The following is a 19,921-nucleotide window of genomic DNA, read 5'->3' on the forward strand; positions in this document are numbered from 1 at the left end:
CTTGAACAAACCACGGGATCACTGCATGCTACCACTGCCCCAAGGAGCAAGCTTTGCTTCTGCTTGGTAACAACAGATTATCATATTGAACGTCAGCATCCAACCTACACAGCCATCCAGATTCTTAAACCCCTTCACTTACCACCTGACTACTGCCTAGAGATACTTTTCAAGACAGAGGAGGCAGCTGTTATGTAAAGTGCAACATTTAAAATAGTGCAGCTGGGAGGTCAGGGGAAACTCTTTGTACCAGAACAGCACCTTCCAAGCCAAAAGCTGCTTTACAGCGCGGTGCTTCACAGCTAGATATCCTGCAGTCCTTCCAGGAGTTATCACTCCTGTTTCTTCGTGTGCATGTATAGTGGCATCCCCAGTATTTGGCAACTTCAGGAAAGGAGGTGGGGAGCGAAGAAGAGAAATACCTACAGGCTAAGTGCATGAAGTTAGCCAGGTTCTTCTCCAGAGACAGTATGCCTCAACGAGAACAGATGATAAACCTTGCTTTGCAGTTTGTATCTGGCTTTGATGTATCTGCCATCATAGGGATAAATACTATTTGTTGATGAAAATTGGTATCAAAACAGCAGAACTGCACCCAGATATACTAAAAATTGCAATGTGCCAGGATGCTAGACCATCTGCTGTGCTGAGCCAGAGGAAGGGAGGGTCACATACTTGTATCTGTCCTGGGATATGTTCAAATGTGATTTGGGGTTATTAAGGGAGTAATTTATAGAAATTAATCTTGTTTCCTCTGTGTCCTAAGTATTTGCCTTAATTCTACCATTCCCAGAGATTCTCACTCTGGGGGGGCAGAAGAGTGGGGAATTAAGGAGGGGAAGGCAGGAAGAGAAGAACCAACAAAACTAGCTGGAGTCTCAGGTGGTCCTGGGCCAGACTATGAGGGGATTCATTTAAACTCAACAGTATTTTTCTTGTGATTTCACAATCTAATAAATATACTGGGCCTTTTGAACAAAGTATTTTCTCAGAAATAGTCCTCTTGCTTCAGTTATCAGTTCAAGAATACAACCATCAATATCAAACTGAGAAGTAATAAAATATGAAGCTACAGGAATCAATAATCTGATTTACAGTCTTGATGTATATATAAGTCATACGAATGGTGATACAGTAATGGGCGATACCACATCATTCCATAGCACATTTTCTCACCCTTAATGTTTTAAGAAACCAAACATAAGGCCACAAGACAGCACCATCCCGATATATAAATCAGAAGGGCAGGGATAGCCTTCCAAGTATCACAGAATTAAAAGGTGCCACTCTCACATGCTCAGATATTCCAGATAAGATGTGAAATAAAAAGCCACCACATTTTGCACCAGCACAGAAGTATTCTTGTTTGTATTAATACCGAGTTACTTGCATCACTGCAACCCCACTGACACAGCAACATACTGACAGTCTGCAGTGGTGTAGAAACGCAACTTGTCCGGACAGAATGTGGAATAAAAGCAAACATTTAGTATCATGCATGACAACCATATTAGGCAGTTACACAGATACTACTGCATTGGTGTCTTCTAGCTACAAAGGACAACTAATAAATAGCCTTTCACTCCAAATTTTAAGTACAAAAATCCTTAATTTTTTTCTTTTTTTTTTTTTTTTTTAAATGCATTATTCTACTCTGAGACAATAATCATAGTTTTGCTTCGTCCCCACAGTTTTGAGAAGAGCTTTATAAATAGAGGGACACACACACACAGAAGAAGTACAAAGGTCAAACGTACTGGGCAATACTCAGTATTTGAAAATGTTACACAGAAAGGGTAAAAAAAAAAAAAATCACAGTTTTGATAGTTCTGTGGGAAAAAAACTTAGCAAATTTGCAACAAAACTGTTAAGTAATTAAGGCAAGACACTTCACACATGAACTTAAACTGCTAATTAAATCCCCCCTGCTTAATTGACTAGATTTGCATATCATTCAGTGAGGAATGGGAATGGCTTGGGCATCACACAAGCACTTCCTTGTGCAGAAGGCAGCTAAGTAAAATAAGGGTAATAAGAAAAAGCAATGGCTGTTTCTGAATGAAACAGAATTTTCAACTGAGATTTTCAACATTTTTTTTGTTAAGAACATCAGAACAAAACTGATTCCAATCAGTTAATATTCCTATAGTAACTTTCAGAACCCCAGCAAATGTTTTACAACCATCCTATTCCTCTACTTTAACTTGTGATCACTCCTGTCTACTCATACATACACCTCTCACTCACTCTCAAAAAGAGGTTTACGTCCAAGAGAATCCATTTCTGCTCAAAAAGCCCCGAATACCTCCATTTCAGTAACTGTAGGAGGAAAAATATCAATGTCTGCCCATTTCTGCCACTAAATTTAGCATGAATTTAAAGAAAGGTTTGAGAAAACTTTCAGACCTGTAGCAGGAAAAAAAAACCCTTTTGGCTCTAAGATCAACTAAAGTCAAGGAAAACATGCAATTATCTGCCAGCTATATTGTTCATAAATGACCCAAAGTGTGCAGGATGAAACTAGTCTGTCAAAAGCCCTGCTCCAAGGGTGTTAAAATTATGATTTTTTTTTTTTTTTAAATCTAAGTGGATATGGATTCAGAGTCAAGAACACAACCTTCCCACAACAAAATGGCCTCATTGTTTCAGGCTGGTTAACAGACACAGGAAGACACTACAGCAAAAGTTCATACCTACCCACATTTGGAAGGTTACCACTGCAGAAATGATGCTAACACACTTCCCTTTTCAAAATATGAGATTCTACAGCATTTGAAAACGCTGTGCAGGAAAATGAGTTCAGCATACAAACCAGAAATCTGCTAGGCCTGCAGTAGAGCACTTCCTTCTATCTCGAACGCTGTACTGATGTCAGAGAGATACTTCGGCCGTTGACAAGTGTCGTTATTATTACATTATCAACTTCTATAATTTCTGATCTTCTAAATTAGAAAAATAAAAACAATACGAAAGACTTATTTATCTCGAGGCAAAAGGATTTTATATACAGCTACCGATAAAACCATCAGAACACTTCTGATGCCTGGGGTTGCACCATTACTAAAACAGGATTACGCGAGATCGCCATCAAGTTTACTACTTATAAACTATCCTGAAATGAAAGGCCAGTGCTATGAGTTGTTCCTTTTAATAACCTGCTTTCTCAAGTGAAGCTTCTTATACCAACAGTCCAAGAAGAAACTTTATAATCTAGCAGCAGCCCCCATTTATTCCAGAAATGGAAACACTCACAATCTCACAAACAGCAACAGGAATGGCCACAGGGTGAGCCTCACAGTGCTCGTGCTGAGATAGATGCTGCTGATACCACTGCCACACTAGCAGCTACAACAGAGACGCTGCAGCCTTAGGCCAGTACAATGCTCTGCTTTAGTATTTGCTTTGACAAATAAGGCTGAGTAATAAAATGGGGGGGAGGGGGGGTTGCATCTGCATTAAACAGGATTTAACACTAATCATTATTATGATATCTTTAATGAGACAAATACAAGCAAGGGTTTGAGATTTTTTTTGTTTGACTGGTCGGGGTTTTTTTACCTTAAACTGTTTTTTAATTGATCTCCTGCTGACCTGACCAGGAAGGGGAAGGACGGCTGCAGACGACTGAGCAAAGCCCAGTTATCCTTCATACTTTTCCATGTTAAGGAAATCTCCCCATCTGATTCTTGATTAACAATCACTGAGGCAAAAAAAAAATAAAAGAAGAAAATTTTCAACACTGGACTCCTCATTTGTTGCACAGATTTTACCGCTCCCAGCTGAAGCAACATTCCGTTAAGATTGGAGAAGCCACTTTTTTTCCCTTTTGCTAGATCACTTATTAGGCCAAGCAGAAGAAATTTAACTGCAGTCAAATTACTTGCCTGTAATACTGACCTGAGCAACTGAAGAATCAGGGTCATTTTTACATTCAAATCTCAGAAAGAAAAGAGTAGATCATAACAATGTATCACACTGAGCTCATGACTGTTGTGGAAGTTGGTATCACATCAGTTGATAGCACATTCCATTCACAGATATCGATAAGGAGATTTTCTTTTTTTACCTCAGCTCATATCTTAAAAAAAATAAATTCCATCCTTTATCTCAATTTTTAAAAGGTTCTGCAAGTCTTTCAAACATTAATATTCTCCCTAACAAAGCCAGCAGCTGCTCTGCCAGTCTGTGACATGGATGGTTTTGTTAAAAGGTTTTCATGTGGGTTTTTTTTTCAGTTCAGTGTGCTTTGCATATGAAACAGGACAGTTCCACACCCTCCACCCCCATTCCCTCCTAATCCAGAAGGGACCTTACTTCCTCCTTCTCAAACAAGCAGCTCATTCAGCAAAAGGGAAATCCCAAAATGCACTTGGGCAAGAAGCCTACAGAAGGAGCTTGGAAAAAAAAAAAAACAAAAAAAAAACAAACACAACACAAACCAACAAACCAAAAAACAAAAACACCCCCATCCCAGAAAAAAAAGTCACCAGTCAGTCCAAAAGAGCAGGAAGAGGAGAAGCTGAGACAGTAATTATAAACTTACTTCTGCAAGCTACTACTTTAGAACATGGATCTGCCATGCCAGCCATTTAAAAAGTTTTTTCAGGGTAGCAATTCAGTTTTGGGCCTACAGAACTGCAGTTCTCCCCTGACAAAAAAGAACTTACAGAACGCCAATTTAGAGAATCTCGCACATGATTACTGAGGTAGATTTTGCGGGGTGAATTTGGAGCAACTCAATTTTTACTTCACAATTACAATCTAAAGTATTTGCTTCCATTTTTAAAATGAAAACAAAAATTAAGCAACCTTTTCTTACTTAACAAATTTGTTTGAAACAGGATCCATGTGTCTCCGTAATTCTTTTCCCTGAAACCTTGTGCTCATTTTGTGACATCAAAACAGTCTACAGCAATTAATTCTGATGTCACAGGGGATTCTGATTTTGACTGAGGGAGTAAAAAAGTTCAAAAGGGAGGGGGGGACCTAATTAATAAACGAGTTTTTTTCTAGGAAAAAAACGCAGAAAAAAAATAATACAGCAACTTCAATGTAAGTGTTTTCACATCTGTTAAGATGGGATCCAGCTGCTCTTTAAGGAGAGTATGAATGAACATCCCTCTTAGAAACAAAGAAATAGATGAAGTTTAGCATGAATCTACTGAAATGAAATCAAGTTACAATAAGACTGCACCAATAAATTAGTCCAGCTAATAAGGGCAAACTTGATAAATTTTTAGAAACCTAAATTATAAATTTGCATGTAAATTTGCAAGAGTAGAATTTAAATGTAGAAGCAGATTTCCGACAATATAACCTCTGATCAAATCCCATTAATTACCCTAGATTTTCACTTGTAAAAATCTCAGCAGAATTTGACCCTCAAATTATAGCCAGTGAGGAAAAACTGGCTGCATTCATAAGCTATGACAAGTGATTTCCACTCTAAGACACTTTTTGATAAACTTGGACCAAGTCCATTGACTTCACTGGAGTCAAACCACAGAGCAAAACAACCCCAGAGCTCGATCTTCCCTGAATTAAGGCAAGGCATCAGGTCCAACAATGACTATAATTCAGGGTCTTTTTCAAAGAAGCTCCTATTTCTTCCATTTGAATCAGTTCCTGGCAGTTTGCATAACAGCACAACTACGCTAATGTCAAGTGGATTATAAGAATAATACCACTGCATACCAGGCAAAATAAACTGATTAAAGACACTCAAGGTCTAGACCACAGAGTCATTTAAAATATTCTCTCTCTTCTATAATGCTAAAAGTTAAACCTCATCTACACAACTATAAAAACATAAATATAACTCTGCACATTAAGGCAATTCAGTAATTTAACACAAGTGATGGGTGTTTACACAATACTCAGTGATACCAGGGGAAGATATTCCTGCTGCTAACTTCCCACATACCGTCCCCTCCGTTTTGTTAGTACAGCTTCTCCTATAGCTACACTTGAACCCATAAAGCTCTACAAACAAAACCAAAATCTAATGAAACAAAGAGACACTGCAATGTTTTTCTTAGCAATTTCTGTGTCATTGACTCATTGTAGTTTTTAAAGACTGGACTGTCCTCTAGTTCATAGAATTAGAAGCTGCTGTCAGAAGAAAACTGAGTTGGTTGTGCAGCACAGCGTGGAAACTACAGGTGGGGCAATAATCCATAGGCTGCTATTACTCGTAATCTGGTCGACATGTGAAACCACATCTCACACTCCAGCTCCTTCCCACTCTTCCAGAGTAGTATGCATGTGTCGCGTAACTGGGAAAGAGATATGTAACATTTTTCATCCTGAGCACTGAACTGCTAAACTCAAAATAAAGCGAAGCGTGACGATCTGTACAAATGCAAATGTCCCAAATGCCAAGACTAACATTTCTAAAACCTAATTCAACTCTTTCATTTCTTAGCTGCAGGCCGTTTACTGCCACTCCTTTTTTCCACCCAAACAAAAGACGAAAGGGATGACTCAAAGCAACTTGAATTTCAAGCTAAAGCCACAAAGCACTGAATGCCTGATCTTTAATATTAAACAGGTGTGCAGATGATATTCATTCAAGCCTCATCACAGCTAGGTTAATTGTTAAAAATACTGCAAAAAGACCAAATTTACTTAAAAGACACATGGATAAGTTAATGCTATAAATAATGATGCAAGTCATATGGTAAATACAAGCAAATAGTAGTTACAGCACTGCCAACACTTCTATTCCTTTTCCCCTCCAAATCACCAATTTTTCTATTTGTATTCACACAATTTATATAATAAAATTATATCATAATTTAAAATATAAAAATTATATGCTAATATATAGGGGGGTTTCCTTCAGAATTTAGTACTATCACATACACAATCTTTGCTTGAAAATCAATAGGGCTAAAGAAGGATCAATGAAGCCACTATAAAAAAGATTTCCACATAAATATATTTCTAGAAGTTAAGTTTTTAAAAAAGGAACTCCTAATTTGGGATGCTGTGAGGGCCAAGGCCTTTGAACACATCCACTGATCAGTATAATGGAGCACTTCACACCTCTTCACCACTTATATCCCTATCTACTGCTGAACATGCTCCAAAGATTATTTGGCCTCACTGGTTTTGCAAAAAAATACAGTTGTGGGGGGGGAAAAAAAAAAAAAAAAGGCAAAAAACCAAACAAAACTAAATCTTTGGGTATATTAGTGCAAGGACTCATTGCATGGCATGTTTCTTGTTAGCGAATGGGAACAAAGAAATACCAATAACGGACCTGATGCGGCAGTCTGTACTCTTTTGAATCTGATTTACTTCTCACAGCAGCTCCGCACTGCTCTAAATACATTTATTTCAAAGGAATATTTCTAAATCATACCAGCATGGGTGAGATAATTCACACCCACTGAATAAACTGAAACTGCTAGTGGGGAGTTAAGAATGGCGAAGTCTTTTTTTTTTTTTTTTTCTTGAATGACACTCCATTATCTTTCAACTCATAAGTTTTTCAACTGTGGAATGATGGTACTTCAGAAAAGCATGCTTAACATATAATTTCATGAGAAATTCTTAACAACAAAAGTATAAATCTGAAATCCATGACATCAACGAAGGTTACTGAAATCAGACCACATTGTAGCCTTAATATTGTCTATTTTCTGCCTTTCTAGCCCATTACTCTGTATAAAAGCTATAAAACTTATTTTACTGGTATAAATATGTCATCCTGAACAATCTTGAGGATTTTTGGTTCGGTTTGGGGTTTTGGGGTTGTCAAAAAATAGAGAACCTAGAGAAATTCAGTAATTACAGAAGGTTTTAAAATTATTTTAAGTAATTCACTGCTTCTAATTGGTGCTACTATAATCTCTGTTTTAGTAAGCAGCAGGATCTCCGCTTAACCTGTATTTTTTAATACTCAGCAGGATTAATTTTGTTAACTAGATCCTGGGAACAGCACCTACAAGCATTACATATGCAGTCCAAGATACGCAGCACTCCAGTATTACATAATAATAGAAATAAAATTACTATCATGATCCTCTTTCTGCCATGTGAACTGCATGGACAGCTCTTGAGATGCGTGCAGCCCCCCCACTGAAACGGATAAGGGTTGTGCTGCCAGATTTCGGACTGCACGACAGAGTCACACAAATAACCTCATGCAGAAGTTCACATTTAAGCAAGAAGTTACTTTGGCCTCTTCAAGTTCAATAAACGCACTTGACTGCAGTAGCTTTTTTCTGTATTAAAGTGACACAAACCAGTTTAATTTTGCTGAAAAGCAGCCGGGAAGTTTCTACTAAATGGTCAAAGATTACTAAGAGCAGCAGTACTGAAATATTTTAGACTCTTTCTTCACTGACAGAATTGGGAAGCCTCACCATCATTATCTACTGTTTAATGGTAATAAAGGCAACAACTTCTTATAGAAAATCTAAAAACTGAAAGAAAATATGTGGTCCTATTGGCGATTTTAACAGTACCACTGGCACATAACACCAAAAATCCAGCTTGAGTACCTGGCTGACTCTACCTGGGTATGAAGAATCGGAGCCTGTAACACAGGAATGTAGGAAGTGGAGGCAGCAGGGGACTTCATAAAAATGCAAGATATGACAGTGAAAAGATATGAAATGGTTTTTCTTCCAACCCTAACAGATGTTGTCCAATTAAGGATGCAAATAAATCACCCTCTGCATTGCGAGTCAGAAAACACATACATAAAAGCTTTCTAAATACATTTCAGTTTAAACTTGCATAATTCTCCCAGTGGAGAAATCATCTTCAACTTATGTAATCCTTAGAAAGAGACATTATTACACACAATTCTGTGCCACTAAGAAACAAGGAAGACATCTCTAGAAAAGAGGTGCACCCACACACAATTAATTATATGGGTGTGGAGGGAACAGAGGGGAAAAGCTGTAACAGGGACGCAAAGACCAGAGTCTGCTGTTTCCACAGAGACTGATCTGTAACCAAGCACAAGGGGCTGCTCCCCTTTCACCAGCCAGAACTGTCTGTTATACTTAACCCAGACTTCCGAACACTTGATATCCTGTCTGCTATTTCAATGCCCTTACTCAATGTTTCAGACAGACATTACACAAACTGGCTGGTGAAAAGGGTTGAGAAACCAAGAAGCAATCCAAGTCAATGACCTTATTCTATAAAACGATACCATTGACTGAACAGAGGATGAGGAACAAAGCACAGGGGTACACGTCTTCTGAATATATCTCGGAAATCTTCCACAGGAAAAGACAAGCACTAGGCTGTATCTTATTTTGTTTCTTATTTTGTTAATGTTGCTGCTGCCTTTTAATTCTTAAAGCCTAAGCAATTCTTGTGCTTCCTGCAACTGATTCTCATACCAAAACAGAAACAGCTTCAATTAAAAAAAAAAAAAAAGCAAACCAGAAAACCAAACATAAAAGTCACATTTTCTCCAAAACATGTGCAAAGGTAACTGTACATAAATCAATAAACAACAAAGCCAGAGACCAAGTTATTGATTAGCTCCTTTGCTGTTTATCTCCAGCATACAGAATGATGCTGCAATTTTTACATACACACAGAATCTCTATCCTCATGTACGTTTTCCCTGACTTTTTAAATAAGACTGTTAAAACAAGTAAAGACTATTTAACATGAGTAAGGGTGGCAGGACCTGTCTCATTTAACAGAACATACGACTGTGCAGCTTATCAGGCTGCTTTAATACACATTCCCTGCTTGGAGAAGCCCAATTTTATGTGGTAGCAACCAAACCATAGATGGAGCCAACGATAAGAGCTCCACACATGGGAATTCCCATTGGCTTCCAGCAGAGCTCTGTGTCCATGAAACACTGACAGGATCAGAGCTTGAATTTGTATTAGTGTTTTTGTTACCTCATCCAACCAAAAGTCCAAGTAAAATAATTAGCTCAGTGCAGTGGCCAGTCTCTACCAGCCAGCAGGCTTGCCCAATACCAGCAATACGCACACTGGAAGAACTGCCCCTGCACCTGATACAATTCTGAGGCCAAGTTTACTGTCCTTGAACTTGCATCAGAAAAAAAGGCTGACCCTTATCCCAACTTTAGATGTATTTCCTCATCAGTAAAAAAATAAGATGAAAAAAATAACTGACAAATCCTAAATAGAGGAAGACTCTTAAAACCTGGCATTGCGTGTAGCAACCAGCAGACAAAATCCTTTCAGTCTGAAGCCAGGTCCCTGCTGCAGAAACTATCGCCCCATTCAGTAAGATCCATCAGGATCAGAGCACCAGCAAAGGGCTCTGAAACCAACACCTCGTTAATGAGCAAAATGAAAATACTGCAGTAGCAAAACTACAGGTTTCGCTCTCAGCTTCGGCACAGTCCTGTAAATGCCAGGTGAGGCCACAAGCTTCGTGAATCTACTTTGCCTCAACACCGATATATTCTGGTGCAGAATCTGTCTCTTTATTCTGTGACTGCAAGTACTGTCAGTCAACAGAGGAAGAAGTCCGATCAGTCTTCTGTGGTTTGTGGGTGAACTGGTTCCAATTACTAAGCCAGCTGATTGTTTGAGTGACAACTGTAGAACTAGCCCCAAAGCTTCAAATTAACCTCATATGTTCCAGAAGATATGAGAACAGGTGATTTTAGTAATAATCTGAATCTCTACACTGCCAATGAAATATAAAAGACATACAAGACTACACAAGGTGTAAATGAGGAAGGTAAGGGACCAGAGCACATCTTTTCAGGGCAAACTTGCTTCTCTAATTATTTTCCAAGAACATACATACTGACTGTATTAGAGACTGAGAGTGGAATAGCATTTTAAAAAGTGGTGCAGATTTACAAATGTGTACTACCCAGATTCAGAAAACATATGCAAACAAAGTAGGTATTATCCAATGAAAAGTATCATTAACACGCACACTGTAATTGACGAATTTAAAATAAAACCACACTATATTACTACATTCTGAAGTAATACTTCCTGTACGTGAAGGCCAATTTGAATAAAGTGTTCTATGGTCACTCACCTAAAATAGATTAGCCTAGTAACTGACGGGTTTCTATCGACAGAGTCTCTACAATTCAAAGTTACTTTTGACTAAGGTCTAATTTCTTTCCAAGAAATCCCTTTTGGATTTAGCGTAACAGTTCCATGACAATTCCTTTTAAACAAGAGTTACAGTGACAAGTTCAAAGTTCGCTGTCTTTTTTAGAAAAAAACACATGAGAATTAAAAAATTTTCTGGGTCCAAGTACTGCTCGTATTGAGACACAACTCTTTGTGCAATGGCAAAGCAGTCTGGCCAGCTAAGCCAGCAATGTGAGTTCCAATCATCAGTTATCACCAGTAACAGACAGCCGGCCCACTCCTTACTGCAGTCGGTACCATTCAGACCCCTCAACTTTGGCAAAATAACTTTGCCAATAGTTGAAAATAACAAGAGTTTTCAATAAGAATGGACAATGCATCTCTTTAGATACCCAAATCTTGCTTGGGCTCAACCACGTAGATGTAGCGCCAAAGCTCCCCCTGTTCTAGAAGTGTTGAGAATCAAGGAAGGTGTAGATAAGGTACGAGTGGCTGCCAGAATTTTAACCACTGCGTTGTCTAGACACGCTCTGAGCAGCCTCATACAGACGCCTCCAGATGCTTTTACAACACTGATCTAAACGCGCCTCTCAGCAAGTGAAAACACACCCTCATCGGTCGGTCAGCTCAAGCTAGTGATAACCATGTTCATATCCTGGCAGAGAGACCAGGTGTCAGGCTCCCAACACATCCAAAAAATAAACTGTGTTTACATACATCTTCAAAGCACGCTACTGTTTGGGCAGAACATACACCCAGGCCCAAAACCACAGAAATGGAGAGGCAAGCGAGACAGCCCAGACAATGAAGGGAGAGGCAGATGTTTAAATATTTCAGGCAGTGATTTTCAAAAGAAGACACTGCATGTAATTCCCTCCCTAATTCAGGAGGACTGAATTCAGGAACTATTCTGGGGCAGCGGAGAGCCACAGTTGACTCAACATCATTAGATCATTATTTGCAGCATATTCTTTGTCTAACACACATGCACGTACCTGCTTCTTTGTTCTCGATCTACAACATCTATAAAACCGTTCGCACGCTTGGGGAAAAAAATGCTGATGTCTGCTTAAACACTGACATCTCCTCAGGTACACGGGATTTTGTTTAAGCGTGGTGTTGTTTTTGAAGTTCAACTTCTAAGTTGCAAAAGGATTCTGAACTAAACTACTGCCTCAAGGCTTCCAGATTTTTGTTTTAGGGACTTCAAAATTTCTACTGGAGAATCTCTAATATAATTCTTGAACATCAGGTAAGAGATCAAATTACTTCATTGCTCCATGGAATAAACAATTGAAACCTCAGCTCTTAGGCAAAATTTTCCAAGAGTATTTATCAAGTCAGTTTGTACCAAAAAGAATAAATCCAGCCAACAGTCTGAAAGCCAGTTAGGGCCAGTCAGAATCTCTCTGCTACACCTACCATAGGATATATGCTATTAACAAATAAATAAGGTTCCTACTGCTAGAAGACAGGACTTTTGGATACAGAAAGATGCACATTCTAGCTCTACTACTGCAGCATTTCAAGTGTACCCACAGCAACCACTGTGCAGCACCTGAAAGCCCACAGCTACCCTACACCTTGGTCCGTGCTGCGCTATTTCACTTCCAGCAAGTTTTGTTCTTTGATTTGGCTGCACACTTGACCTGGCTAAACCTTACTCCAGCTGAGAAAGCTGCATGTTGTGGCAGCACCGGGTTGGTAGGCATTGTGAAATAAAGTGGGAGGCCTTATGTGCTCATTTGTGTGTCAGTACCCAGAATGCTGCTTCTAGCTTCCAGCTACTTCATAGAAGTGCTGCTGGGACTCGAACCGTGGGAACACTGCAGTGCTAGTGTGTGTGGGTGTGTTCACACGTGTGCAAGGAGAGCTCTCTTATTCTCTTAGGGTCTGATCACACACTGTTTTGCTGAACATACAGATGTCTGGCACACAGGTAGGAAATATGAAAGCACTGTCAAAACGTTGCTAGGTTCAATATTTAAAAATGAAAAAAATGAAGCGTGCAGAAGGGACAGAGTTGAACCCACCCTCCTTTACTGGAAATAGCAACCAACAAAGCCTTCAGGCCTGCTTTTTGAACTAATTCAATCACAGCGGAGGCATACTGCTGTTCAGAAAGCAGGGAGCTGTCTGTCACACAGAAGTGGAAAGAGAGTATGAGAGACACACCAAGGCCAAATCTATACCCGCAAGTGAACACTCAACATGCACCAGCTGCTGAGCTCAAGAAAAAGGCTTTGGCACTGATGACAGATTTCTAGGACCCTGTTTTGCAACCTTGTCAGGTTATTCACATTTTAGATTTCTAGAAATACCCCAGAATGTAATGGCTGTGCTCCATGTCAGTAATGGTTGATGAAATGAGAGACAGGTAGGGAAACAGGACACCCACTCAAGTAAAAGCTGTGTTGGTGCATGGAGACTCTGAAAGACCAGAGAGAAAACAAAGCAGGCATGCGAGAAGGTGGAAAACCCAGGGAAGGATGCAAAGTCCTTCCTGGAGAAGTTATCATATGGCTCAAGAAAAGAAAGTGCTCTGGGAAAGTGGCAGGAAAGTGAAAGAGCTTATGGGAGGTCATTCACTCATCCAAGGATCAACAGAGAGGATACAAAATTCAAAATTTTAGAAGAGGGTAATGAAAGTGGCTGAGGCCTCTATGCTTCCTGCTCTAGCAGGGGCTGCAGCTGTCACAATACCCTCCGGTTTCTGGTTAAGACCCTTTGCTGATTTCATACAGATCCAGACCAAAGCTGCTTCTGCAAGTGGCAAACCAGGCAACATGCATCTTGTTCAACGAACCAGGGCAACTGAGAGACAGTATTTCTGCATCTGTGTATCTATCTCTCGATACTGATGAATAGATGTGCACAATAGATATCTGATGAACATAGAAATACATGTTGGGAATGAAGTATCTCGGTAAAGCTATGCCTTGTAGCAATGCTTTAAAACCACACCAAGGAAAAAAGGGGAGGGGAAAAAAAAAAAAAGAAAAAAAGAGACAGGAAAAAAAGGCAGTTTTGCCAGTACGCTGAATCTGCAACAGGGGCTGGTGCCAACCCAGCTCCTCCATTTAAGTCAAACCCTTAAAAGGCAGAGTTGTGCTGGCAGAAATCTACGTACCTCACCACATGAACCTCATGAAGACACACAAAAAGGTCAAAACTCACTGCTTCAACAACCGTAAGAATGGTCACATGTATTCCATGCTACCATCATACTAACAGAGCCCCAGGGAAAACAACGCACAAATCGATGTGTACACACACACACACACAAGTAAACGGAGAAACTGATAAAAAGCCCGTTCTTGAAAGTAGAAGACCAAGTATCTGACACAGCAGATTACAGCACACACCACACACAAACACCTCTATATAAAATAGAACAAAGCAATGCAGAGATCTACATCAAAAAGGAAGACCACCACAAAGACACATATGCTTCACCCTTTCATCCAGAGACAGACAGACACAGAGCCCAACAGACACACAAAACCCACACAGACTGACAGTAATTAACACAAACACACAGACGCAGACATGGGACCATTCTTTCATTTCCTTACTAGGCATCTAAACTTTACTCCAATGTTACTTGCCCCTGGCCACAGCTTACCAATCTTAGAGCCTGATTAAATCTCTCCGTAATTATCTGCACACACTGCTACAACACAAATGACCTTAGCATATGATATCCGTTGGCTAAGCCCAATGGAAAAAGACTTCAGAAAAAGGAAGGATAAGCGTACAAAACTCTGCCAGCACTATCAGGGGCCTCCTCAAGACTGCACCAGATTAATAGGAGAGCCCTGAAGACAGCTCAAAAGCCTTGAAACTTAAGCCCAGTTTTGCATAGGATGTATGATAAAGCGTTCTTTTTTCTCTACCCCATCATCTGAGCACACACCACTCTCTTCTTCCCCATCAAACTTGCCACCTCCCAAATGAACCTATGTAGGAGACTTAACATTTTATGGTGACAGGTTTTTGGCAGAATTTTCTGAGAAATAGATGGCCACAATTTCCTTACATAATTCTGGGCGTCCATTATTAGGGATCGTGAATTCACTCTGCAAGAAGTGCTACGCTGCCTGCAGATTTTGGAGGCTGGGGGAAGGGTGCCTGCCATGTTCTGAACTAGGACCTGTTAAACGGTCACCAAAAGAATCAGGCAAAGTCAAGACTTAGTAATCTTATCCTGTTCTACCCCTGCAACCTCACCTGGGGTGTTGGATAAATCGTACAAGTGAAGAGAATGCCGTAAAAGCCTTGTAAGAAAAGGAAAGCACACCTCTCCTCACATTCATTTTAATTAAACTCTGGAAATGACCAGGCTAGGGACGCAGTACCTTTTAGGAGCAAGAACGTGGAGACTTCTTAATTTTGCTTCCCAAACGAAGCACCCCCTAGAAAATTCACTTCCCAAGGAGAAAAATGCCTCCACTTTCAGAGCCGTATTCTCCTCTCGGAGACATGCATATACATCTTCCCCACCATTCCATCTTAGCACATGACTGACGGAGAATAGACAAGCCATTAAAAACACATCCACCTCCAACCACGGAGATAATGTGGCTCATTACAGCCGAGCTTTGTCACAGCGGTTCTGACACTCCTGCGGGAGGAAAAGGAGGGGCGAGGACAAGGATTGAAACGGGGGCTAAGCACCAGACCAGGAGAGAAACTGGAACTTGAAGGAGTGAGAGTCTACTCCTTAATCAAAAAACGCAATCAAACGGGATAACTAGGCCTTTTAGGCTGGCTGTAGGAACGGCTGCATTGTTTGCGCAAGATATTTTAAAAATCCTGGGGTTTGGTCAGGTATTTTTATTGCTTTTTTTATAAATAAAATCTCTTATTTAAGTCTGAGTGTGCGTCTGCCCCTTTAAACAGGTGTTTGGTGAGTTAATGAAGAATTTTACTGAACATTCTCAGTGGGCTTTAAACGTTGCTTCTCTTTATGAGGCTTGTGTCATTGCCCGTCCACTCCAGACACATAAAACCACAGAAAAGTTCGGAAATCTCTAGCAGATGAGGCAGAATCCAACCAACAAACCTGCAGTATAAAAGTAAGCAAGAGTTTGCTTTAACCTTATACTGGGGGCAGGGCGGGGGGGGGGAGAAGGAAGCAAACTGCGCATCCCACAGCCCGTTGCCCCCTCGCCAGCCAGCTAGCCAGACATCCCGGTGTCTGCAGGCGAGTCCTCAAGGCCTGGTGGCACCGCTGCCCATTGATCAGGACCGGTGCCAGATGCCAAGGCTGCCTCCCACGCACACACCGGGGATTCTGGGATCCAAAGGCAGCTCAGACCGAAAGAAAAACAAAAGACACCTAAAAAAAAAAAATGTGCTCTAGCTGTCTGGCTCAGCACGGCATGGCATACCTTAAGGGGCTGCTGCAGCTGGCCCTAGACAGATTCATTTACCGAATGTATACAGAATCCAGCATACAAAAGCCCGTCTGGTGGGGAGATTCAGACTCCACAGGGATACTCTAAAAGCAGAGACTTCTCCATTCCCGTTCCGCACACTTAATCTCAACACCAGTAACCTGCATTAATGTCAGGATTTTTTCTTAGCAGCCACATTTTATTTCAGCACAAGCATTTAAACAATTTAGCCCCCACCTCCATCCCCGGCGGCACGCGGTTGAACAGAAAATCGTATATATTTGCGCCTAGAGAGATCAGTAACTTATTTTTTTTCTGCCTTCTTCCTTGTCTTGACCCCTAACTGAAGCTCTGTAAGACGCGAAATCACATACTTCCTGCTGAAGTCTGGAGTAGCGTGATGGCTTTAAAAGATCAGGTTCCATGTATACTAAGAGATGCAAGCACACATATATAATTTAAACAAACTCCAACTACCGTGTTCAGAACACAACCAGAGGAAAAAAGGTGCCATCTCAAACACTGCTCGTCTACATTAACACACACGTGGTGAGAATTAAGAACACGATTAGATTGCTAAATGAGTCAAAGGGAAAGCAGCTGGTAACAAATTGGGTGTATCAACGAATGTTACCGAAATTATAGAAAATTCCTTTTTCTTCCCCACCCCCTTTAAAATTAAAGGCATCACTTACCCTGGGGGCTTTCCTCTTGTATTTGTTGTTATAGTCAAATTTTTCTTTCATTTCATCTAAGAGCTGGCCCAGTCTAGCTTTCTCCTCTTTCCCAGTGTAATCCTGGCTGAGGAGAATATAGGATCTCCAGTTTGCAGAGTCAAAGCCCCAGTGGCAAGTCCTGTTTTCCAGCGATTTGTGAGAGTGGACCACAAATTTGTGAGGTGGGTACATCAGCCTGCAGTCCAAGCACTGGATGCAGGCAGCGCTAGGGTTACTGTAAAGCTCTGGCACCAGGAGTCCCTTACACTTCCCAAAGCACTCATGATACACCTTGAAGCTCTTCTCTGTGAGCTCCAGCTCAATCGTGCTAGAGAATTCCTTCTTGCAGTGGGGAGGATAGGTGCCACCATAAAGCAAGGCGTTACAAAGCCTCTCAGCATCAGTTTTAGTGATGAGCCCGCAGGAAGGAGCGGAGAAGGGCAGGATGCCCATGACTTTGAGGATTTCCAGCTGGTCAGCAGTGCATCTGGAGCAGTAAATATGTAGCTCATCACACACCGAATTAATCTGCTGCAGGGAGAAGTCCCTGAGCACCGAGTTCAGGATCTGGGGCAAGCAAAGCCGCTTTTCTCCACCCACCACGAAGCAGGAGATGGTTTCCCCTTCCAGGATGGTCTCGCACCTCTCTGTGGATCTGTCCGAGGGCATGAAGAAGGGACCAGGCATTACCGGAGGAGGCTGGATAGGGGGCAGATGCAGTACAGGTTCTGCTGGGTCTTTGCCATTGTCTTTCTTGTACATCTCCTGTGCCCATCGTGCTGAGAAAGCAGCAGGGCCACCCAGGGAGCTCATAGAGCTCAGATGAAACTGTTCCAAGGTCTTCTGCAGTCCTGGATGAGGCTGGAAGCTGCTTCTACTTACAGTCTCCATTTTTTAGTTTCTATTCCCAAAACAAACAACAAAAATCCCCAGTTATCTTCCACCCTGGTACAAATCCACTTAAGGGATTTTTTTTAAGAAAAAAATTGCGAACAAAATAAAACAACCCACCCTTGTTTTTTTCTCCTTCCCACTCAGGTTTAACAATCCACTAACGAATAGGAAATAAATCCTTTTGTATGCGTGTCTCTCTCTCTTCTTTCTTTTCTCTTGGTTCGTTACAATTTCAAAACCTCCAAGTCTCCAAGCTGCCCCGATGGAGCAGAGAGTCACGGCAAAAAGAGGTCTTCATCCGAGCACTCACCCCCTCAGCCAACCCCCCAGGCAAACCAATCCCGCCTCCCACACCTCCACCACACACACACACTCACTCACACACACACACGCCACCCACAGAAATACAAAAAGTCTGTGCCACGCTCCCAGCACCACGGGCTCAAATATGTTCTGGCGGCTGCTGCTTCTCTGCAGTAATCACCCTTCTGTCCATATCCACCGAAAGGAAGGCGCGGGGGAGGAAAGTAAAAAGCAGGAGGAGGAAGAAAGCTTGGGCTGTGGAAGGGAACAACGCAGAAGAAAAGGAAAAGGCCCAAATCTCTGGCACTTCCAAGACGGCGCGGGGGCTTCGGACGGGCAACGAGCAGGCTCCCTTCCCCCTCGTGGTCCCTCAGCTTGATCTGGGAGGACTCCTCGTCTCTCGCTTCGCCTTTCTTCCCTTATTCCTCTCGGTCTTCTCGGCGTGCCGTGGGGAGCCGCGGTAACAGAGCGCACATCCTCCCAGCTCCTCTTTCCAGCGGAGACTGAGAGTGCCTGAGAGCTGAGCTAATGCAGGCTGGCTCAGCCTCCCTCACTCCTCCTCCTCCTCCTCCTCCTCCTTCTCCTCCTCCTCCTCCCCCCCTCTGTTTGTTGGTGTCTGCCTCAGTCATTGAATCCCAGCCAAGAATGTGACCAACTCCCCAGGCCGGGCTCTTCCAGGAACAGCGCCCGCCTCCCCCCTCCGCTCCGCGCTCGGCTTCTGCACCGGCGGGCGCGCGGCACGGCCCCGGGCGGCGGCGCCGGGGCGGGCGGGCGGGTAAACTGCTGGGTTCACAGACCGCCGCGCCGCCGAGGAGGGGCGGTAGGGCGAGGGTTTTTTTTCGCCGCTTCGCTGGCTGGGCAGCGGTATTAAAAAAAAAAAAAAAAAAAAGGGAACGAGAGAAAACGCGGCTGCCACGCGCACCAAGTGCCAGCAGGCCACCAAAAAAAAAAAAAAAAAAAAAAATCACCCGACAAACCCAGAAACCTCTCCGTCGCAAAACCTGCTTACAACGCCTAAGTTCAACTTCGAGCACACGCCCCTCTCTAGGAGCAGAAATCGCAGGCGTGCCAACGCAATTTCTGGGCGAAAGCAGCGCGCCCCGCGGGAGGCACGACGTGGCGAGCCGCGCACCGCACCGACCCCGCGCTGCGCGCCCCGCTCCCGACACACGTGTCACACGCGACGCCTGACACGCGGAAGGGGCGTGAGGCACAACAGTCGCACAGGTGTGGCTCACAGTGTGAGCCCTCACCGCGGGAACGAGGCGCATTCAGGCCAAGAAACCCGCGCGGTTTCCGCGCAGGCGGGCGGCTCCGCGCCCCTGCCCCGACCCCGGCGGTGCGGCGGGCCCAGGCGCCGCGGCCGGCCCGGAGGCGAGCGCCCTCTACCGAGCGAGGCGCGACGGCGGCCGCGGGCCCGGCCCCGCGCGCGGGACTGTGCGGTTCCCGCCGGGAGTGAGGCGCGCGCTGCTCTCCCTTCGGGTCACATCTCAAAGGAGAAGAAAATGGGGCTTCTCCCTCTTCCCCCCCATGG

At 42.6% G+C, this 19,921-nt stretch overlaps 1 protein-coding gene across 2 annotated transcripts in view; it reads right to left on the reverse strand.

The window, feature by feature from the left end:
- Positions 1–19,114, reverse strand: part of SKI (SKI proto-oncogene) — a 114,223-nt gene extending 95,109 nt beyond the window's left edge. The window contains exons 1-2 of one of the 2 annotated variants that reach the window (XM_074924630.1): positions 18,202–19,114; positions 17,170–18,091 (exon numbers count right to left, since the gene is read on the reverse strand). In XM_074924630.1, coding sequence (XP_074780731.1) covers positions 17,170–18,081 — 912 coding nt within the window. In that variant the 5' untranslated portion in view covers positions 18,082–18,091; positions 18,202–19,114. Of the gene's footprint in view, positions 1–17,169 lie in introns of both variants that reach the window. The other variant, XM_074924631.1, reaches the window with a different exon arrangement.
- Positions 19,115–19,921: the final 807 nt, after the last annotated feature.

Source organism: Athene noctua, chromosome 22 (genome assembly GCF_965140245.1).
Source record: "Athene noctua chromosome 22, bAthNoc1.hap1.1, whole genome shotgun sequence".
NCBI classification, from domain to species: domain Eukaryota; kingdom Metazoa; phylum Chordata; class Aves; order Strigiformes; family Strigidae; genus Athene; species Athene noctua.